Genomic DNA, 23,580 nt, shown 5'->3' on the forward strand with positions numbered 1-23,580 from the left:
AAACCATGCTTTAGTCATCTGTCATATTATCTTGCCTGCTCATTTAACATTAGTGCTATATTGATACAACATTCCTGCAAAAAAAAACATTGCTTGATTTACAGTTTAGTCAAAGTCTGTATCTCCTGTGAAGTTAAGGAGCTGAATTAATCTATTCATAAGTGCTACACATTTCTGATTGTCTTTAACTGCTTTCCCCAAAGAATGAATGATAAAAAAAGATAAATTACTATACAATGGCAGTCCAGGGAGACCCATGCAGGTACCCTGATTACCCATCAATGCCCAAGAACATTACGCTTTAAATCTCACTCTAAAAAAATAGTTATGAAGAGTGCATTACATTCAATGAATTCAATTATTCAACAAAAAAAAGTGAAAAGAAGAAAAATAACAACACAAAAAGTTGAAAAATTCTCAGCTTAATTGAAAATACTCTTAACAGGAAGTCAACGTATCTAAGTAATTTACCCAAATAAATCATATACTGTACAATATTTGTTTTTTGACTTCAATTTAAAGAGGAAACAAGTATCTATAACGTGTGAAGAACTGCAAATTACATAGCTATGTTGTCCTACTTTATAAATGTTATTACATATTTGAAAAACCAAGGCTTGTTTGGCATTTGCTGGAGGCTATTTACACACACACACACACTATATATATATATATATATATATATATATATATATATATATACATACAGTGACATCACTGTTCATATAACAGGGAAGCCACAGATAAACGGTTCTTATAGCTAGCTGATCCAAACGGGCTGGTTCTTCATTCATCTCAGATATCATGCTGAGCCACAAGACAGTTGTGCCTTTCTTTGTCCATTTTTAGCCTTTCCTTTACCCCAATTTCTGCTTCTTCCTCTTCATCCATCTTTTCTGACCCAGGCATTATATGATAGGCCGGAACTAAGCTCCACCTTGTTTTTTTCATGATGCGTGGTCACAAGTATCCTCCAAAAGACTGGGGTCTGTTCTTGTTCTGCCGCTGATCGGGATGTTGTGCCAGATGTGCCATACTCTCCATTGCATAGTTTGTGTGGCCTCCCCCTCCATTCTGAAACTGATTAGAGATATAACTTTAATATCATTTTAATATGATTACTTATCTTAATATCAATTCTGAAATCTCAAAATCAATCTTTTCCAGTAGCGATTTTACAGGCCCACAGCAGAAGAGTTTACAGTTGAATCAAAAGGGAAATCCGTAATGTAGTCTAATTTATGAATAAATGCCTCTTATGTTCTTTTTAGAGAAACAAAATCATACATACAGTGTAGTCTAAATATGAGCAAATTATACTTTTTACTTTCTTTATAACGAACCATTCAAAAAGATTCACAATCAGTTATCATTATTTACAGTGATGAAATATTTTACTTTACTTTAGTAACACATAATTCAATACAGAACAGCACAGTGAATTTCAGATATTGTAATGACTGATTCATTTGACACACGCTGTGAGTGGTAGAACAATCACAACAGACTGGGCCATATGACTAATCAGAGCAGAGTAGGCTCTCCGAAAGTTTAGAGAGACCAAATTCTTCATCAACCCATTTCAGACACTGTGAGAATAAAGGTGATGCTTCAATGTCTTATGCAAAAAACTTTTTTCCATTGTAAAGAACCCTTTGTGCAATTGAAAGCATCCATGGATGTAAAAGGTTCATCATGGAACCACATATGCCAATTAAAAGGTTAGTTCTGTCATTAATTTATTATGTCATTAAATGTTTCAATAAAACATTTATTGAAAATTCTGTCATTAATTACTTACCCTTATGTCGTTTGACACCCTTAAGACCTCCATTCATCTTCGGAACACAAATGAAGATATTTGTGTTGAAATCTGATGGCTCAGAAAGGCCTTCATTTACACCAATGATCATTTCCTCTCTCAAGACCCATAAAAGACACTAAAGACGTTGTTAAAAGCCCATCTCACTACAGTGGTTCTACAATTTATAGAAATAGCTTTTGTGCTAAAAAATAATGTGCGAAATAATGACTTATAAAGTGATGGGCTGATTTCAAAACAAAGTGTTGAACCGTTATGAATCAGTGCATTGATTCATGATTCGGATCGCGTGTCAAACTGCTGAAATCACGTGACTTTGGCGATCCGAATCCTGAATCGAAACGATGATTCATAACCGTTCGAAGCTTTGTTTTGAAATCGGTACATCATTATACAAGTCGTTATTTAGGGGGGTTTTTGCACACAAAAGCTATTCTTGTCGCTTCATAAAATTGTGGTAGAGCCACTGAAGTGAAATGGACTTTTAACGTCTTTAGTGCCTTTTATGGGTGTTGAGAGAGGAAATGATATTGGTGTCAAAAGCCTTTCTGAGCCATTAAATTTCAACAAAAATATCTACATTTGTGTTCCGAATATGAACGGAGGTCTTATGGGTGACGGACGACATTAGGGTAAGTAATTATTGACAGAATTTTCATTTTTGGGTGAACTAACCCTTTAAGAACCTGAGTGAAAGTAGCTAAACCACATGTTTTGGTTCCTACCTGAGCTATGTAAGTTTGTTGATCCAGTCTAGGTCTGAAACCTTCTTCTTCATTCTGTCCTGAGTACCTCTTTCTCTCCATATCACCATCCAGTCCATTAAGCAGCTCCTCGATGTCTTGAGCAGTGAACTCGCTCAAGCCTGTGTCACCTGCAGTCATATAAGGTGAAGAGAGCTGCTGGGAGTAGCTAATGGACACAGTGCTTAGATGGTTTCTGTAAGGGTGCTTCAGATCCAGAGGGGGTGTCTCCAGGTAAAAGCATCCAGGCTGCTGGAGCTCTGGCTGGAAGAGAGGAGGAACCTGCTGCATGTCACTGGCTAGAACGTCAGTAAGGTTCCTACGAACCTGAGCATTTTTTAACGTTGTACACACCTTCTGATGAAGAGGTGGAAGGTATGAGCACTGTGATTGTTGGCTCGAAGTCTGAACCTGGTGTTTTTGGACTGTAATGTGTGAAAGTTTACATTGTGTGATTCCTGTCACTTTGTATGGTTGAGACATTGTGTGTTGCTGTCCTTGAGGATCGTTTTGGAGATCAGCAGTAGCCTGCAGTTCAGAGTGAGGTTGTGTCTTTGGTTCAGGATGTTCTATTGTAAAAGTCATCTGTTTTTTCTGAGGTACTAATGTAAGAGGATGACATGAATCCTGTGGGATTAACACAGGAGCTTGCTGTGGAGGTGTGAAGGTCTGCATAGGCTTCCCGACGAGACACTTTTCCTCCACATTGTCCTGGACATCACCTAAACAGTCTTTCTTCATCCTGAGAGACTGTTGCACATAGGACAAGATGCCATCTGTGAGGTCTGCCACGTCGTTCCGACCATCAAGGTCAATCCTGAGGAACTGTTCGTCTTGTTGTAGGAACTTCATATCTTCTGGGCTGATGCCTAAACTCCCCATGAAGTTCAGTATCTCACAGCTGTCATCTTCTCCAGAGCCAACAATTGGTTCTTGTTTGAACACAGAGCTTTCAGAGAGTGAAAGAACACTTTCTTGCCAGTTACTGGAGAAGATCTCACTTATATCCTCATTCCCTAAACCCTGTACCGACACGGAGCGCTCATCTGCAGAACACAAATATATTGACTCATCCTGCTTCATCATGGAGCCCAGAAGGGAGTCAGGGTTTACAGTTTCAATGGTTCTCAGTTGGTTATTGTTGTCTTGAGCAGTGGGATCAAAAGGTGTGGTGTTACCCAGAGATCTGGGCAGGTTCATGTCATAGAGAACTGCCTCTCCTGTAGTAAAGCTGAAGGGAAGCATCAAAGAACGCTTTCTCAGGTTCTCCTCACCCTCCTCGTCCCTACAAAAGACAGAATGTTTCATAATAAAACAACAAAAGAAAACATATGCAGGATATTTAATATGAAAAGAAACAACTTCACAAAAACACAAATAAAGGCATACGTGATGGCTCTTTGACAGGCAATGATGCAATCTGGTTGCCCATTTTTGTAGACAAGTCTAGCATTGGACTGTACCCAAATCCAGAGGTTCTGTTTAGTCAACAGTCTGAAAACAGTCAACCCACTTTCACCTGTCCTCATCACTGCATGGGAGAGAAATTATTAAATTAATTAAAATAATCAGCAACTATGTTGCTACCATTAATAATAAAAAAGTATATGCTTTTGATAGCAGCCCACTTTAAAAAGTTTCTTGCGAGTCAAGGAAACATATCTGAGCCATTGAGCCACATTTGCCATATTTGATGTGCTCTATGTACTGTATGTGCTTTGAGCAATGCTTATATGTGAATAAAAGCCTATATAAAATCTGTTCATCACAGATTGATTGTGTCTCTTCAGAAGACTTGGATTAAACCGCTCAAATCAAATTTAATTTACAATAAATTTACAATGTCTTTTTGTACTTTTTGAAGTATTACAATTTTGGTTGTGTGGGCTTTCAATGCATGGACAAAAATGATGTAAGAATATTAAAAATATCTTATTTTGTGTTTTAAATATCAATGGACGTCTTATAGGTTTGAAAACAACATGAGGGTGAATACATTATTATTATTATTATTATTATTATTTTATTTTTTTGGAGAACTATTCCTTTAAGAGCAATTCAACTTCTACAACAATTAGATCTCCACCCTCTGACACATCAATGTTAAAACCCAGCAGCAGGAGCGAGTAAAATGGAGCCTTACTCCGCATGTGGTTCTCGGCGCAGTACAGCATGTCCGCTGCATGGATGAACTGATAGCCTGAGCCGCGGTAACACAGCTCTGCCTCTGTGTAGCCGAGAACAATCTTCCCTCTGTGGATGAGCAAAAAAACACATGGCTTTAAAAGTGAGAGGTACTGATGGTCTAAGAGCACCAAATTAAGAGCCAATTATTAGTACCATAAGTAATTTTTAAAACTTTCACAAATTTAAAGAGATAAAGTTGCCACTGCAACTCTGTAAGTCAACTGGAAAAAAAAGTTTTTCTTCAGAACTTTTTCACACATGATAGGAGGATATATGTCTTACTTTGTGTCACATGCTGTGGGCGTAAAATCCAGTTTATGCTTGGTTTCAAACATGAAGCTCTTGGTGTGGATCTCCAGTATGGAAGGCAGCTGCAGAGGGCTGACCAGGGCAAACAGGGCCAGCTGAGGAGGGATGGGTTTCCCATCTGCTGTCCTCTCATTCTGCCCATACAGGAACTTCAAACGCCCCTGAAAGTTCATGGCCTATAAAAGTACAAGCCATCTATTTAACACATTGAACCATTTTTAATACATTCCACAGCATTCAGCTAATTTTAAGAACATGCATTTAAAAAAAATTGATAATGTGAATTATCATTTCATGTTAACTTCAATGCTATTTGAAGAGTCTGGTGACAGTGGCTTTCTGTTTTCTGGTTATAAGCAGTTACTGAGAAATTTCTCAGTAGGCTGAGTCATAGTTCCAAGCTGTGTGGAAGTCATGGACTAAAAAAACAGATTGACTCAAATATGATCTTAACATTATAACAGATGCATCATTATAGTCTTACTGCCATACAGCATCTAATTATTAGTTCAAACAATGCTAACCAAAGCATCTTTTGTTATGTGTGGAGTACTCTGTAAGAAAAGGCACAAGATTATTACCCCTCGGTCTGGATTATTACCTCATCATTAGCACTGCTCAAAACAGCCATATACAAAACAGGGTTATTAACAATGAAAATAATTTAATTACAGGGTTTTCTTGGTGAGCAGCACTGTTTTACAATTCCTAATGCCACATTTGATTTTTTTTCTTTTACACATTTTTCTGCTCAGTGATAAGACTCAATTCAAACTTTATTTGTAGACAGTTTTTAGCCTTCAGCCAGGAACTCTTCCTAGACTTCCAGTGTCAGCTTTGTGCGCTATGTATTTACAGATTTATAGGGATCCAACATTAAATCTATTTATTTGTTTATTCGATTTTAAAATCTCTCATCGCATTGGGTCAGAATGTTCAGCATTCAAAGTCTATTTATCAAATTGTGATTGGACTTTTTTATCATCTGTGTTGCATGGTTTATTAATGGAAAGTAAACCACAATTTGGAAAATATAATTTATAAACTATGATTTTACCTAGAACTATTCAAATGTTTCTTTTTTCTTACCTTGCGAGCACTGGTAATGAATTCAGGTTAATTTAGTATGGTTATAATGATTAAATGGATTGTTCACCCAAAAATGAAAATTAGCCCATGATTTACTCACCCTCAAGTCATCCTAGGTGTATGACATTCTTCTTTCAGATGAATACAATCTGAGTTCAATAAAAAAATGTCCTTGCTCTTCCAAGCATTATAATGGCAGTAAATGGCAGCCCAAAATATAAAGCCCAAAAAAGTGCATCCATCCATTATAAAAGTAATCCAAATGGCACAAGGAGGTTAATAAAGGCCTTCTGAAGCTAATCAATTGTAAAAAAAAATATTCAAATTTAATACATTATAGTGTAAAATATATAGCTGATGGAAGCTAGATATTTTATTTTATAAAGTTTTAAATATGGATATTTTCTTACAAACCCCATTGATTACTAAACCTGTACAATAATACCATTGTACCATATTACTAAACCTGTACAATAATACAATACAATAGTACCTAGTAGTACTAAATAGATAGTAGTTAAAGACTCCTGATATAAAGTCTGACCAAAAAAAAAAAAATTAATAATTTGTTACAATTATACAGTGCTTTTCTAGGCACTCAAAACGCTTTATATAGAATGGGGAATCTCCTTAACCACCACCAAAGCTTTTTAGATACTTATTTATGATCATTTCAACTTACAAGAAAGCCAGATGAGTTGTCCAAGAGACATCTTAACCGGCAAACAAAATTTCGCTCCAGAAAGGTGGAGTTCTCCGGTGGCAACTGCTCTGGACTGCAGTACGTCTGAGGCAGTGGTGAACCAGGGGAAGCTTGACAAAAGCAAAGCAAGTGCATTTAAACATCAATATAGAGAAAAGCATCATTAAATACAAAGCTCTCTACGATTATATAACATAAACTGAATAATAATGCAATGGTGGCAGAATTTTGGCCCCTGCAGTGTATAACTCATTGTAGGTAGTGTCCTTACTGACGGCTGGATGTGCTTTTGTATGCATGCGTGTCTGTTTGTTTGTGTGTTCATGTTTTTCTGTTCCGATGGGGACTTCAACCTAAATGCACACTGACTTGTGAGGAACTAAATTGAGGTCCTTGGAGGAAACAAGTTTATAAATCATACAAAATTAGCTTTTTTAAATATAAAAATGCAGAAAGTTTTGTGTGATAGGTTTAGGGGTTTGGTTAGCATAAGGGGATAGAATATACAGTTTGTACAGTATAAAACCATTACATCAATGGAGAGTCCCCACAAAGATAGTGAACCAGATGTGTGTGTGCATGCCTTCTGGCACAGCTGTCATGTGTATAACAGTGACAGGCCTTTCAAACTGCCCAGCGTTAGATCTAATGAAAACTGATCCAGCTTGGTTAGGAATAAAAAGCCCAATCTGAAACCAGAGCAAACTGGCATAGCCTTTGAACGCCAGCTTTAAGAGCCAGCACATATGAACCTGAATACTCAGAGCATATATAACTGAAAAGCATCTAATATTCAGATTGTATGAAATCAAGTGAGCTGTTGGTCCACATTGTCCATTACAAAAGTTATTTGTTATTCTAAGAAAAGAAAAAAACATTTAACAATGACAATGTTTCAGTCCCAGATCATAGAAATACATTGTTTTTTTTTAATTATTATTATTCATGGATTTATTTAATTGTAAACTAGGATGTTTTCTAGGATGTCTCTCACAGTGGAACTTTGTCAACTTTGTTTGCAGATAAATGCAATCCATCTTCATTGACTCGTTTTGATGGAATAGGGACAGAATGTCTCAGTTGTCCAAATGCTCAGGTCTGCTCATGGTCTGTCTGGAGAGATGTATTGTTATTTTCTACCTTGGACTAGCTGTCCGGTGTCTAGAGTGCAGCTGGGGTTGAACGCCCAGTGGAGCTGCTTCAGAAACTCAGCCCTGTCTTCAGTGTGAATGAGGTCGTAAACACTCTGATGGATGAGATCTGACTGCAAACCAAAAACACATATATTTTACTGCAAGTAGTTTCACAGCTGCTCATTACAGCTGTTACCAAATTTAATGAAGAAAATCTGAATGCGGAAAAAGACTATTGATTTCTGATTGTGGTGAAGAAGTGCTTCTAGAATAATGTTTATGGGAAGAAGCTGGAATTTCACACACAATAAATTAGAAAGATGCTATGTGGCATTTAAAAAGACTGGTGACATAAATTAAGATCTCTTTTTGGTAGCGTTTCACAACAACAACTAACACTTTAACTGGGTGTGTTAAATTATGATAATATCATGTTCATAATGCTTATGTAATGAACCTTAAATGGTTTTAATGAGATGTGTGCAGTGTGCACTGGATCAAACAAACATAAGGGACTGACAAGCAAATTACCAATATCTTTGTTTGTTCAATTTTGATTCACAAGCTTCCAATTTGATTACATTTCGATTCAATGTAATTCAATGTGGTTAGGGGTTATCTGTGTTTGCTTCAGTTTTGGGTGGTTTTATAATGTGTTTCTGTTCTGTGACCTAATTTTCAGTAAGTTTCCATGGTTACTCATTGTTTCATTAATTTGCACAGCTGCCATTTTTTCATTGTTCTGTTCTTGTTTCCTAGTTCCTTAAGTTATTTGTAAAATGTACATAAAACTGCTGCATTTAGATAATTTAATCATCATTATTTTCAACCCAACTATGAAACTAAGAAAGTTATTAATTGGGATATATATCACATATACAGAATATGTCAATTAATCTCAAGGAAAAAATACAGTTAAAATTAACAGACTGAATATAAATATATATATAATATATAGTAGTCATCATTCTTCTTCCTCCAAACACATTCAGTGGAATTATGACCAAAAAGTTCTATTTTGGTCTCATCTGAACACATGACTTTCTCCCATGACTCCTCTGGATCATCCAAATGGTCATTGGCAAACTTAAGACGAGCCTGTACATGTGCTGGTTTAAGTAGGGGAACCTTCTGTGACATGCATGTTTTCAAACCATGACGTTTTAGTGTATTACCAACAGTAACCTTGGTGGTCCCAGCTATTCTTAGGTCATTGACCAGATCCTCCCGTGTAGTTCTGGGCCGATTTCTCATATTTCTTAGGAAGATTGAGAACCCACGAGGTGAGATCTTGCATATCCATAATAAGTCCGAGGGAGATCTATGTTTAGCTTCTTCCATTTTCTAATGATTGCTCTAACAGTGAACCTTTTTACAGGCAATTTCCCCGTAGCCCTTTCCAGCCTTGTGGAGGTGTAAAATTTTGTCTCTAGTGTCTTTGGACAGCTCTTTGGTCTTGGCCATGTTAGAAGTTGGATTCTTACTGTTTGAATGGGGTGGACAGGTGTCTTTATGCAGCTAACGACCTCAAACAGGTGCATCTAATTTAGGATAACAAATGGACTGGAGGTGGACATTTTAAAGGCAGACTAACAGGTCTATGAGGGTGTTCAAGACAGGTGTTCAAATACTTAATTGCAGCTGTATCATACAAATAGATCGTTAAAAAATCATATATAGTTATTTCTGGATTTTTTTAATGGATTATGTCTCTCACAGTGGACATGCACATAAGATGACAATTTCAGACCCCTCCATGTTAATTTTTCTACCAACTATCAAGTGAATGTCATTGAATGGCTTTCTGAGGTAAATACTGTATATTGTTAGTATATACAGTATTTACCTCAGAAATACTGTATATTGTTATAACAGTAAGTTTTACTGTTTCATTTAACATACCTTCTAATGTTCAATCATGTTTACTTTTTTTCAAGTTTATGAAATAACTAGTAGTATAACTACTTTATAACTAGTAAAGAGGAAGAGATGATCGGTTCACGTGCCACTGGAACTGAGGCGGCTACAGTAAAATGTCACACAAGCTTAAAGACCATCAAAAAATGGTATTGTATTGTTTTATTATAAGATTATAATAAGATTTACAGAATTTGAATGCCAAAACTTTGTTTATATAAAAAGCATACTGTATTTTTTTTGGATGGGAGGTGTGCTACAAATAATGTTTAGTGAAGTTTTGTTATAGAATTAACTGAAGCATAGACTTAAAGATTGGTTTCTGGGATTTAAGTCTCAATATCAGTTGATCTAAATGAGAACCGATTAAGATTGAGAAATTTTGGGATTTTTGATGCTAGAACGCCAATTTAGCCCCTACAAATAAACCCTTTAGGCTGCAGTTTCTTCCACCCCCACAATACATATGCAAACCAGTACGAACCTGATGGAACCCCAAGTAGTCCTCAATGGTGGAGGAAGCATAGAAGATTGTGCCACTGGAGGTGACCACCAACACAAAGCCATTTATAACCTATAAAAAGCATAGGTAGATAAAGTTATTCTGCTAATAAATAGCATTCTAAAGCTATTTTGATTTTGTTTTTGTCTAGATCTATGTGGTTTAAATATTAATGTTTCACAGCACACTGCTCACCTGTAGCAAACATTCTCCCTCTGCAAGCTCCTGAATGTGTGGTTTAGTGTTGTTTGACAGTTGGTTGGAGTTCTTTGAGTTCAGGGTCACTGCAACAGCAAACAAGCATTAAAGCAAGAAGCTCTGCACAATAGATAAAACAGATAATACCCATTCTTCAACAAAGACATGATGAGAAAATTACCGATAACCTTTAACAATATGTAATGTCATGTGAGAGCTCTGGATCAGACATAATCCAACAACAGCACAACTTCCTGCATCAGAAATAATTTCCTGCATTAATAATGATAGTGAGAGGGGAACATGAAAAAATGTATAACAACTTAAATCATGGAGTTGTTGACATCTGAACAACCAAAAAGTGAAAGCAAATTATAATGCCCAGTGGATTAACAATACACAGCCATTGAAAAATACTTGTTATATAAAAAGAGTGGTTTATGACATGTAAGGGCAATGAGAGGTATCTTTATAAAAGGACATTGGGTTAATAACAAATGAGCTCCTATATAAATCAATTGCATTTGAAATATTTTTGAATATGTTTAAATAAATGTTTAAAATTTATATTTATTTACAGTATATATTTATTATGGCACTGAGTTATAACACCCAGTTATGTAATTAACATACTTTTTTTAACTAATCAATTCTTCAAGATTTTATACTGTACAGAACTACACAATACAAAAAAACACTGGCAAGAACACACACAAATGTACTCTTGACTCTGCCAGGCAAACTCATTTCTATTGAGAACAATGATCTTTTCAGTCTTCTCTTACTAGATGCCATTCCTGGATGAAATGAGTATTAGTCACTGTGTCAACAAACCCCTGGATTTGGAAGTGTGTGCAAAGCATTGAGATCATATCTCAGCTGGTGTTCCTGCACTCTTCTCATGCAATGTCTGTCAATGTCTGGCCTCAAAGATCCCCACACACGCACTGGTTCACATCAAACCTTGGCAGGGTCTTTGATGCTACACAGCAACTCAGGTCAAAGTATACTGCTGGAGCCAATGACTATCAAACATTTCGTAACTCTTTTCACCTATGTCAAAATGTCTACGAGTCTGTTTCAATTACTCACGCAAACCCAGACCCTCCCCTGCAATGGCCTCCAGACAGTTGGAGCATTAACACACAAAAACACACGCAACAATCATCGCTCCTGTTTAGCTTGTTTCTCATGGTATCCCTTCGATGCTGACCACACCTCTGAACTGGTCAGAAAACGGGAATAACATAAGCTAGGGGAAATCTGGTGTGAATGTCAGCCACTAATCATATCCTTTTACACTTTTTTTCAGGCTGACCATTTCCCTTAATAATGATTGAGTAACTTCCATGGAAAACTGCTTTGGGTATTTTTTTTTCTTACACATTACGGGTTCTGCTTAACAAAACTTGGACTGTTGCCTTTATAAATCTAAAAAAAAAAAAGATGCACCCTAGAAAGCATAATTGTGAAAGGCTAGTCTGAAACACATACTATACACTACATAAACTGTGATATTAAACTCTATTCCTGGACTCTTGTTAAACAGGTTAATTATTAACACTTGACATATTGTCACATGCCTGTCCTGTCTTGTGTGCACTTGTGGGTTTTGTTATGTTGAGCATGTGCTCGTGTCCCTGTCAGTTCCCTCCCCCTTGTTATCTGATTATTGGTTATTTTGCCCCACCTGTTCTCCCTCATTATCTGCCTTGTTTGTTCCCTTTATAATCTCCTTGTGTTTGTCAGTCTGTGTTGGATCCTTGTGTGTGTAATGTCTGCGTCTCCCGTTCTCCCTGTGATTCTGTTGGTTTGTTTAAGTTTATATTTTATTATTCTATTGTGTGTTTTTCCCCCTCGTGGGTTTTGTTTTGAGTTTATGTTTATTTTGTAATAAATTATCTTTCTCTGCACTTGAGTCCTCGCACCTTTTCCTTTGTCTGTGACGTGACAGACAAAGGAAAAGGTGCGAGGACTCAAGTGCAGAGAAAGATAATTTATTACAAAATAAACATAAACTCAAAACAAAACCCACGAGGGGGAAAAACACACAATAGAATAATAAAATATAAACTTAAACAAACCAACAGAATCACAGGGAGAACGGGAGACGCAGACATTACACACACAAGGATCCAACACAGACTGACAAACACAAGGAGATTATAAAGGGAACAAACAAGGCAGATAATGAGGGAGAACAGGTGGGGCAAAATAACCAATAATCAGATAACAAGGGGGAGGGAACTGACAGGGACACGAGCACATGCTCAACATAACAAAACCCACAAGTGCACACAAGACAGGACAGGCATGTGACACATATATGTTTGATCAAGGTAGTAGTTCAGATATGTATAAAAGCCCTAGCAAGATTTTAAACTTTCACTGCTAAATGTTTTATATAAGTCAAATAATACTTAAATAAGGCAGTATATAAAGCCGTTTAAAAGATTTTATAAAATTAATACTTTTTTTGAACAAGGGTGCTTTAAATTGATAAAAACTGACAGTTTATGATATGATACTATTAAATAAAATTACAACATTTTATATAAAAATATGTATTTTTCTACTTCTATTTATCAAGGTAACCTGAAAAAAATAAAAAGATAAATTACATTAAATAGAAAATATTTATTTTAAATTGGAATTTCTCAATATCACAGTTTATAATGCATTTTCTATCATAAAATGCAGTAAGCAGAAGAGACTTCTTTCAAAAACATCAAAAAAATTAATATATTAATGTAATAACAAAGTATTATTAATAATACTGGAGTGCATTGGGAAAGTATTCACAGCTCTTCACTGTTACAGCCTTATTCCAAAATGTATTAAATTAATTATGTGACGAGTAGAGAGGCTGAAGGGTAGCCTGGTCTTACCAGACTCTCATACAATTAATTTGTACAGAGAGTCTGGCCACTCTCCATTGACAAGTGTTTACTTCCGCGAAGGTGGGTACTCTGTTGACGTTTAAAAGTATTGGATCTGCCCTGAGCCACTCTGGATCTGCCATAACCAATCGCTAACGTTTGGTCGTGACTTATGTCATGCGCCCTTCGCCTGTTTCACACATGGAAATCCGTCAAAATAAATGTGCAGGCCATCTCAGTGATAAAACCATAGGATAAAACCTAAAACTCAGTCTTTTTACAGTCTATGGATAAAACCTAAAACTCGTGCATTCGGATTGTGATTTATTCACGCCACGGTGGAGGGGAGAGTTTTGTGATCGGGAACGAGCCGCTCACGTGGTCCGTAACATGATTGTATGCTTTAAATAAAATGTCATATTCTTGGTATGATAATAAATGCTGCTATAAATAACAGATCAATTCAAATGTTTATGTGCTTTTATTTTAATTTGTTTGAGCGTTGATGAAATGTATTGCTCTTGTAAATAATTGCCAGCATTTTAAAGAAATGAAAGTCTAGAAATGCATCCAAATAACAGCAAAGTGCAACCGTATGGTGCTCTGCAGTTGTCAAAAATGATTATAAACAGTGAATTTTAAAGCGATATATTCTTTAAAACTCAGAGATGTGGATTCGGACAGCTAATCGCCACACAACCTTGGTGTTTAAAAGCAGTAGGTAATTCGGCCAGGGATTTTTACGCGGGTGGTGGGAAACGGACGGCAATAAAATCACTGACTAGCCCCTGTAAATGATGGCAATACCTTCCGACCCCACGAGAAACAATTACCGTCTGAACAGGACTTCAGCCAACTCCTTCACTACTAACGGAGTGAGCTGGAAAATCAATTTTTTTACGAATTCACCCTGTTGGGGAGGAGGGCCACAACATCATGGCCACCAACAAACCCCAGCAAAGATTGTTATTGCTCCGGCTTTAACTTCTGGATATTCGGACTGAATGGTTTCGTTCGCATCATTCTCCGCCGCCATTACTGAACTACAACTCAAACTAGCGCACGACATCAACGTCATCGTTCTCAGCCACTCCCTCTGTTCGCTGATTGGACCGGTAAAAGTTTGTTCAGAGAAAACCTAAGAATACACTGCAGTCCCAGATGGAGTACTGAAGGAAAATGAAAATTGAGCGGAAGTACGTAGGAGGGCAGAGCCAGGCTAGGCTGAGGGACCGTGAGAGCGGGACGAGGCCGGTCTTTAATGATAATGAGTGACAGCTGTACGCTGCACCGGTCTCGTGTCTCATGGAGGAGTGACGGGAGCATAAAGGAGGAGCGACGACAGTGAAGGACAAGAGAGGACCAAACCTGGACTTTATGTTATGGTTTTGTTTGTTTTATTATGTGTGTGTGGGCAGTCATCCGTGAGGGGCTGCGCACGTTACTTTCAGTTTGATTATTTATTTGAAGTCTTTTAAATGTTCGCGGTTCCCGTCTCTTGAACATACAAACTGCATTGCAAATTATTTTCCTCAATTCTACAAAAAACACCCCACATTGACAATGTGAAAGAAGTTTGTTTGAAATCTTTTTAAAATTAAAAAAACCTTCCCATGTACATAAGTATTCACAGCTGTTGCTCAATACTTTGTTGAAGCACCTTTTGCACCAATTATAGCCTCAAGTCTTTTTAAGTATGATGCTACAAGCTTGGCACACCTAATTTTGGGCAGTTTCTCCAAATTTTCTTTGCAGGACCTCTCAAGCTCCATCAGGTTGGATGGGTAGCATCGGTGTACATACATTTTCAGATCTCTCCAGAGATGTTCAAACAGGTTTAAGTCTGGGCTCTGGCTGGGTCACTCAAGGTCATTCACAGAGTTGTCCCGTAGGCACTCCTTAGTTATCTTTGCTGTGTGCTTAGGGTTGTTGTCTTGTTAAAAGATTAACCTTAGCCCCAGTATGAGGTCCAGAGTGCTCTGGAGCAGGTTTTCATCAAGGATGTCTCTGTCTTTTGCACTTTGAGATTCTTCGGAATGAAAAGTGCATTATAAATAAAATCTATTAGTATTATTATTATTATTATTAATACATTGCTGCATTTATCTTTCCCTCGATCCTGACTAGTCTCCCAGTTCCTGCTGCTGAAAACCATCCCCACAGCATGATGCTGCCACCACCTTGCTTCACTGTAGGGATGGAATTGAGCAGGTGATGAGCGGTGCCTGGTTTCCTCCAGACGTGATGCTTGCCATTTAGGCCAAAGAGTTTAAAGGGCTAATTCACCCAAAAATTTTAATTCTGTCATTAATTACTTACCCTCATGTCGTTCGACACCCGAAATGAACGACTTATGTAGTAATGGCCGATTTCAAAACACTGCTTTGTGAAGCGTTGAACTGTTATGTATCGAATCAGCGGTTCGGATTGCCAAAGTCACGTGATTTCAGGAGTTTGGCGGTTTGACACGCGATCCAAATCAAGAATCGATACGGATTCATTAAGCTCCGAGGCTTCAGGAAGACATGTTTTGAAGTCGTTCATCACTATATAAGTCATTTTTTAGTTGTTGTTTTTTTGCACAAAAAAACTATTTTCGTCACTTGATAAAATGATTGTAGAACCACTGTAGTGAAATGGACTTTGTAATGACATCTTTAGTACCTTTTATGGGATTTCTAATTTCTATTAGAATTATTGTGTTTAGTAGCAGGTCTGCTTTTTTTACGAGGATTGCCATGGAAACGGCTGCATTTCTGCTGTTGCATCAGCGCCCTCTTCTGTCAGAGAGTAAATGTGCATCTCCTTCACTCTTCCCACCATGCGCTGTTCATGCGCTGTTCATGAGTTGTTCATGGGTCTGTTTACATCAGTGCCCACGATAACAATATCATGCATTTTCATTATTGAGATATATTGTATTACTGTATACCACCCTTAGGCTTACTTCCCATTAAGCATTGAATCAGAACAAGCAAAATACAACATAATGATTATTAAACATGATCATCTGTGCGCCAGTATAGAGGTCTTATTATCTCAGCCAATACGTTTTTAAACAAAATAAATGTACTTAGTATTATCAATAATATCAACTGATATTGGACATTTTGGACATTTCATTGCTGTCACTAAGCTATCACTTGCTAGTTTTCTACGTATTATTTTGTATTACAAACATAATTTACTGACGATAATCTTGAATAACCTACATGGATGTAATTTAAATATCAAAAGTCTAGTACGTTATAATTCATTTCATTCATTTATTTTCATTTCATTTGAAAAGTACAAATGCTCTCTAGTCTCTTTACATTCATTATAAATGCATAAGTTCTGTTTAGTGAGTTCACAACTAGCAGGTGAATACACACACACAGTAACCATTATGGTGATAGTAGGCTAGTGGTGTTAGTTCTTCCGTATAATTCCCTTTCAGGAATATTCTATGTGTGTGTGTGGTTTTTTTTTTTTTTTTTTAGAGGGTATAGTTAATCCAGTTTATGGGTCATAATTTGTCTTTACAGGTGCTTAAAGGGGGGGTGAAACACTCAGTTTCAGTCAGTGTCATGTCAATCTTGAGTACCTATAGAGTAGCATTGCATCCTGCATATCTCCGAAAAGTCTTTATTTTTTTTATAATTATATAAGAAAGATGCGCTGTTCCGAGTCTTTCCGAAAAAAGCTGAGCGGGTGGGGGCGTGTCGTGTGAGCGGAGCTAAATAATGACGTGTGCGCGCCGCTGCTATTGTGTTGAGTCGAGTGCGTCATAAAGCTGTGTCATCCCTAACAGCGGGAAAAAAACTTTATTCAAAATAAAAATATGGCTTTTAATCAGATACAGCCATACATCTATGATCCGGAATCAGACCCAGAGGCTGCAGTTGAACAGGAGCAGCAGCAAAAACGACTAGAGCAGGACGTCTGTATGTGGTACAAGTTATACACTAACTATATAATATGCTTAGCGGCTTGTGTTATTTACATATTTATACTTGAATTATATCGTCGTATTTTTGTCTTTGAAGGTGTACATGTGGGAAGTGCAGTTGTGCACGTGTGTTTGTGTGTTTACGCGTGGTTTGTGTAGACAGGTTAAGTTAGTGTTTACATAGAAAGACACGGAATTGTAGCGCATTTGAATGAAGAAGCGCGCTTATTTAGTTCAACATATTTCCCCCCTCTTTGTGTATTGTTGAGTGCTTTTACAATACACAAACATAAAGTTACACATATAGTGGCCAGCTAAACAAATGTACACACACTACACATCGCATGCTCCATTGATCAACTAACTATACGTGATCGTGTTTGGGCTACGAGCATAGGCAAAAAAACAGACATTTGAAGCAGTCTCACTCACCGCCTGCGGTTCTAACGTTGGGACTGCTCCATCATTCAGCATTAGGCGATCGGGAAAATCCGGCGTCGAGCTGGGCCTTGTTTATGAAACAGTCGGCACCGAAATGCAGCGAACAGATATAAACATTCGCGCAACTCAGTTGCTGATCCGGAAAAGCAAATTACATCCACTGTTGCCTTAACGCGGGGGTTTTGGGGAATCTGTGCAGGACTGTCTTGGTCTGGCAACCAAAAACGCACTTTTTTGGTGACATTATGTGCACATCACCTGTCCAGCATCCTACAAGCCAGCGCTTTGATGGGCGTAGCCTGTTACTTTCGCTCTCTCCCTCTCTCTCTCACACGCTCTTCCGGTAGAATTGTCCGTAAGGCCCATACAAGGAAATTCCGCCCCCATTAACGTCAAAGGGGACGCATGATCGCAAAAAACTTGCCGAAACTTATGACTAACCGGAAGTAGTATTTTTGACAAAGAAATACTCCCATCAAACTTCCACCTTAACTTTTGAAACTTTGTCTATGTTTAGTATGGGATTCCAAGTCTTTAACAGTGTAAAAAGATCAGTATGCATGAAACAGCATTTCACCCCCCCTTTAAGAGTGTTTTTGCACAGTTTATGTAGTTAATATTTGGTAGATAACCTTAAACATTCTTTCTAGCATTTGTGTATGAACAATTTATTACAGTTGATCCAAGTCCTAATTTGCTTGATTAAGTGTTGAAATGACTATAAAAACATTTTTGTTTGTTCATCCATTGTTTGAGTCATAATTTGTTAAATATCCCCAAAAATTCTTTGTAGCACTTTTGTATGTGCAATTTACTATAAGAGCATTTTTGTTTGTATAGTTTAATAAATATTAAATTTAAGTATGGCCAAAATGGCAAAAACTCCATCTCGCCTAGGACAACCAAAGAACTAGTGTCGGCCCTGCATGACAGATTTCAGATTACCAGTTTTTCATGCGAACTTCGCCCTGTTTTGAGCTAAACTGCCAATATGAAAGCACCCTTATTTTAATCATTCACAAAGAAGAAAAAGTGTTGCATTTACAGTCCAGGAGATACTTAACAATGACAGAATTCTATAGAAAATACATCAAAATAATAAACAATAATCTTTCAAATTTGGACTATTGCAGAGGTGTCCAGCCCTTTCCCTGGAGGGCCTCTGTCCTGCAGATTTTGTCTCTAACCCCAATTAAACACACCTGAACCAAAGTAATCAAGGTCTTCATGATTACTTGAATCTTCCAAGAAATTTTTTTTTTTTAAGAATTTGGAGCTAAGAATTGCAGGACATAAATTTAAATATAGTCAGAAATTGTACAACAATATATACTGCAGCTTTTGTTAATCAAGTATTACCATTGAAGTGACTTTTGGCCCGCAGGTAGCTCACACTCAGCCTCAGTATGGTGAGTTTGTCCAGTTTGGATATGACCTCTTGTGGGAAGGGAAGTTGGCTGGCCAACCTGTCTAACTCTCCATTCAGCCGGTCCCGATGTCGTTTGGATGGATTCGATTTGACACATTCAGGAGACGACTGCTTCTCACTAAAAAAAAAAAGATAAATTACTGTAACTGTCAGATTAGTATGACAAGATAGCCAGACTGTCATCATTTCATATTTTGTAGAGTTTGCAAAATTTTAGACTGCATTTAGACACGGACCACATTTTGATTAGAGAAATGCAGAAACCTGGTGAAATTTGAATAGAAAATAAAGTTGAACACCTATATTCAATGTCCATTTGTTGAAAATAATATTTGTTGCTAATGATTAAAGTGTTAGTTTAATCTAGATATAAGTAGATATAAGGGAGTAATTAAAGACAGGATTATTATTTTTGGGTAAAATAACACTTTAAAATGTTAGTTTAAAGTGTTATTTTACCCAAAAATAATAATCCTGTCTTTAATTACTCCCTTATATCTACCCTTATATCGTTCAAAACCCATAAGACCTGCGGTCATCTTCTTTGGAACACAAAGTAAGATATTTTTGATGAAATCCAAGACCCCTCCATAGACAGCAATTTAATTACCACTTGTACTTTCAAGGTCCAGAAAGTATGGAAAGACATAGTTAAAATAGTCCATGTGACTCCAGAGTCCTTTGTTTCAACCTTAATTAGTCTCAATCATTCTCATAATTATGCTGTTTAAGAAGTAAACTGCAGCGCTCACAAATCGCTACGTCAGAACGGCTTATTATTGGCTGGCGCGGTTCACGTGAGCACCATGACACATGCGTTCTCTACGTCAACAGCATATGAGACTGACACAGGCAAGAAGAGATTGTTAAATAAAGTCTTTATTTTTTTGTTTTTTGTTTTTGCGCACAATAGTATACTTGTCGCTTCATAAAATTAAGGCTGAACCACTGAAGTCACATGGATTATATTTTATACGTTCCTACCTTTCTGGGCCTTACCCTGGGAAGTGATAATAGCCTTCTATGGAGGGGTCAGAGAGCTCTTGTATTTAATCAAAAATATCTTAGTTTGTGTTCCAAAGATGAACAACATGAGAGGGAGTAATTAATGACAAACATTAAATTTTTAAGTGAACTAACCCTTTAATTTCACAACATGGAATAGGTTTGGTTGTTTGCAAATTTTAAACACCTCTACACCTAAATTCCCTGAACATTTGTTGAAATATGTATGCAATTGTATAAAGTGCCCTGTTTTACTTACTTGAACTTACAAATCTTTTTTGGAGTCATATTTTAGGAATTTAGAAAACCATTATTGTAGCCAAACATCAATTATGGAACGCACGAATTAGTGCGCCTCCTGGACTTGAGTTGTTTAATTGTCACGTGACAAAGAAAGAGTTTATGAACGAGTCTGAAACCGCGCACGCACAATATATAGTCGAACACGTTAACGTAACGACGTACAAAGTTTTGGAGAGTGCAGCAATAACGTCATTCCACAAACAAAGTTTAGTCAAACTGAATAAATATTTACACAACAATAAAAAGAAAGCTTATCTATGCAATGATAGTCAGTTGTCTGTTTTATAATGTTAGATGTAGATATTAAACACTTCTGAGTGTACTGCAAGCTAAGTATAAAGTTTTCACAAAGCAACTTAGTAAAACAATGATTTATTACCTTTTCTGGGCAGGTTTCCTCCGTTTGCGACTTGCATAAACATTACTGTTGCTCATAATTCCCACAGAAACAGATTCGTGGTTAGTCGGGTGATTGCTAGCAGGCTAACCTTAATCTGCCTTCGGTTAGAAGTTAGCTTTCGCCCAAATAAATAAACCTTACAAACTAACAAATACCCGGCAGTCCTCTTTAAATCTGAAGCATTCACCTGTGTTAGTACATAGTTAAAGCCCAGTGGCTGACACGAGAGAGCGGAATAAACACATCCCTGTCATTGCTAAGCTAAAATGACAAAACTGTCTGTCAATCTAACATTAGCTAAGTTTTGTCTAACTTTATAAAGCTTAACTTCCACTCGCCTAAACGCACATTTTGCTCCCCAGATATATTTGTATTTAGCTATCCTATTCTAATACTATATCCATAGTCCTGAGCTGGCTAACCTGTGGTTAGTTTGACAGCACTGCTGTAATTCTGACAGACCAATGTTTGGTTTTGACAGTCTGATGTTAGCACCTCCCTCACCTGCTAACCACTTCCTGCAGTTCCTTTTCGGTCATGCAGTGAACCAGTACTTTGTCCAAGGCCCACAAAACCCACAAAACTTATCATTGTTAGCAGCAAAACATCGTTACACCATAATAAATGTAAATCTATATACTAAAAACTGTAAAACCATAATAAATTGATATATTTAAAGTGTGTCAAAAGCTCAGAAGCATTCTGCATTTTCTTTTTCTTTTTTTGAGTAGTGATTAATACCACAGATGGTATAGCAACAGAAACGAAATGTTTAAGAAATATCAAAGCTGGTCTTACATACAAAGTCTTATAGTAGATTACAGCCGGAGTAACTTTAGACTTTAGGGCACTTTTTTGACCACTTTAAATGATGACAAAGTTGAGCTGAAACTCTGAATACTAATAAAATTGTCTAGAGTATTATAGAAATGATGACTAATTACACTGCCATTCAAAAGTTTTTGAACTGTCAAAAAGCGTCTAATGCTCAACAAAGCTACAAGTACAAAAACAGTAGCCTAATATTGTGAAATATTATTAAAAGTGTAAAATAACGGTTTTCTATTTCAATATATTTAAAATGTAATTTATTTCTGTGATGTAAAGCTAAATGATCTTTCAGAAATCATTTTACACTGTAAAAAAAAAAAAAAAAAAAATTAGGCCCCAATTGAAAATTTTCTAGCGACTGATAACATCTAAATTTTTCAGTTGGCCAAATTGAATTTCTGTGAATTGATGCAATTTAATTCTCAGAAATTCAATTTGGCCAACTAAAAATGTTAGATGTGATCAGTTTCTACAGACTAGTTCAGTAGTCTAGGCTCTGATCAGGGAGTTAGCCCATTGAATTATGTCCTATATATATCTTACCTTATCTTTTTTTTTCCAAATGTATTTTGCAAGTAAAGTCTTAATGAAATGAGAACCTTCTTAATTCTTTCTTGCTTGTTTTTTTATGCCCTTTTTTGGTCATTTGTCTATTTCTGATTCTGTTACTTAATGTTTGTTAAGTGCCCTTCAATTGATAAATCCTGTTAAGGTTATAATAGGATTTCAGGACTTTCGGGTCAATCCACATTAAAAGGGGATCTTCTATAGACATCATCACATCACAAACCTGTAAATCACTTTTCTGTCTGTTTCTGTTAAAATTTCAATACAATTATTGTCAAGAGAGAAAAATTTAAGTAAAAGAATTAGTAAAGAACATGTGCATGATATGCAGAAAATATGTCTTGGTTTACTTTTTTAATATCCTTAAAACTTAACTCAGTGACATACTGTTGGCTTTACAGATAAACTCTCAGAAAAAAGTACAGTGCTGTCACTGGGGCAGTTCCCCAATGTACAATAGTGAAAAGGTAGGCCTTGGTATGGTGCATATAGTATTTTAAAAGTATACCTTAAATGTACATATTAGTACTTTAAAAGTATAATGCCTTTACACATTTGTGCCGGTATACTACCCCATGGGACAGCACTGTACCTTTTTTTTCTGACAGTGTTGATTAAATCCATTTGGGGCAATACAGGCCTCCGGATAAGAAGTAGTTCGTTTTTATTGATTGTTATTTTTTCTAATTTTGAAGAATATCGGTAACTGAACATTTGATGGGCTCTATTGGCTTCCATATAGTATTTTTGTTCCATATAATACCCATTCTTCAAAATATTTTCTTTGGTGTTCAGAAGAATAAAGACATTTATACAGGTTTTAACTTGATGGTGAGCAAATGAACAGAATTTTAATTTCTGGGTGAACTATCCCTTTACATTCTGTGAATCTTCCATGTAAATACCTATTATAATGGATATTCCAGGGTCCTAATATTCATACAAAATGCTGAAAAGGTTATGGAAATATGCAAGTTATACTACTCCCATAATATTAGCTAATGTGTCATTGCCTCTTCGAATAGGCTAATAATTTTGGCTATAACAACTAAACTAGCAAATGTTTTATATCACTTAATATAACACATTTTAATTTCTGCACGCTGAACATCAAAATATGTTAAATAGTGCATATTTCGTAACTGACTAAAGTGTGAGCTCGCCGACGACTGCTGTAGATTAAAGACTGCT

General features: G+C 36.6%; 1 protein-coding gene across 1 annotated transcript; it reads right to left on the reverse strand.

Moving 5' to 3' along the window:
* Nucleotides 1-711: 711 nt before the first annotated feature.
* Nucleotides 712-21,456, reverse strand: ahr1a (aryl hydrocarbon receptor 1a). Its single transcript, XM_067449061.1, has 11 exons — nt 20,971-21,456; nt 19,214-19,401; nt 10,601-10,689; nt 10,388-10,477; nt 7,994-8,117; nt 6,833-6,963; nt 5,035-5,237; nt 4,709-4,818; nt 3,955-4,096; nt 2,548-3,850; nt 712-1,080 (listed from the first exon to the last, which is right to left on the reverse strand). The coding sequence occupies exons 1-11, from the start codon at nt 21,024-21,026 to the stop codon at nt 961-963; spliced, it is 2,556 nt and encodes an 851-aa protein (XP_067305162.1). The 5' UTR covers nt 21,027-21,456; the 3' UTR covers nt 712-960.
* Nucleotides 21,457-23,580: the final 2,124 nt, after the last annotated feature.

Source organism: Pseudorasbora parva, chromosome 7 (assembly GCF_024679245.1).
Source record: "Pseudorasbora parva isolate DD20220531a chromosome 7, ASM2467924v1, whole genome shotgun sequence".
In the NCBI taxonomy this organism is placed as follows: Eukaryota; Metazoa; Chordata; class Actinopteri; order Cypriniformes; family Gobionidae; genus Pseudorasbora; species Pseudorasbora parva.

Bases quoted from the DNA above. Each gene is read 5' to 3' on its own strand.
- ahr1a (XM_067449061.1), bottom strand. From the start codon at position 21,026: ATGAGCAACAGTAATGTTTATGCAAGTCGCAAACGGAGGAAACCTGCC. The intron at 8,118-10,387 runs GTTCGTACTGGT...TTTGGTTTGCAG, and splicing joins ACTACTTGGGGTTCCATCAG to TCAGATCTCATCCATCAGAG. The intron at 5,238-6,832 runs GTAAGTTGAAAT...GTACTTTTATAG, and splicing joins ACAACTCATCTGGCTTTCTT to GCCATGAACTTTCAGGGGCG.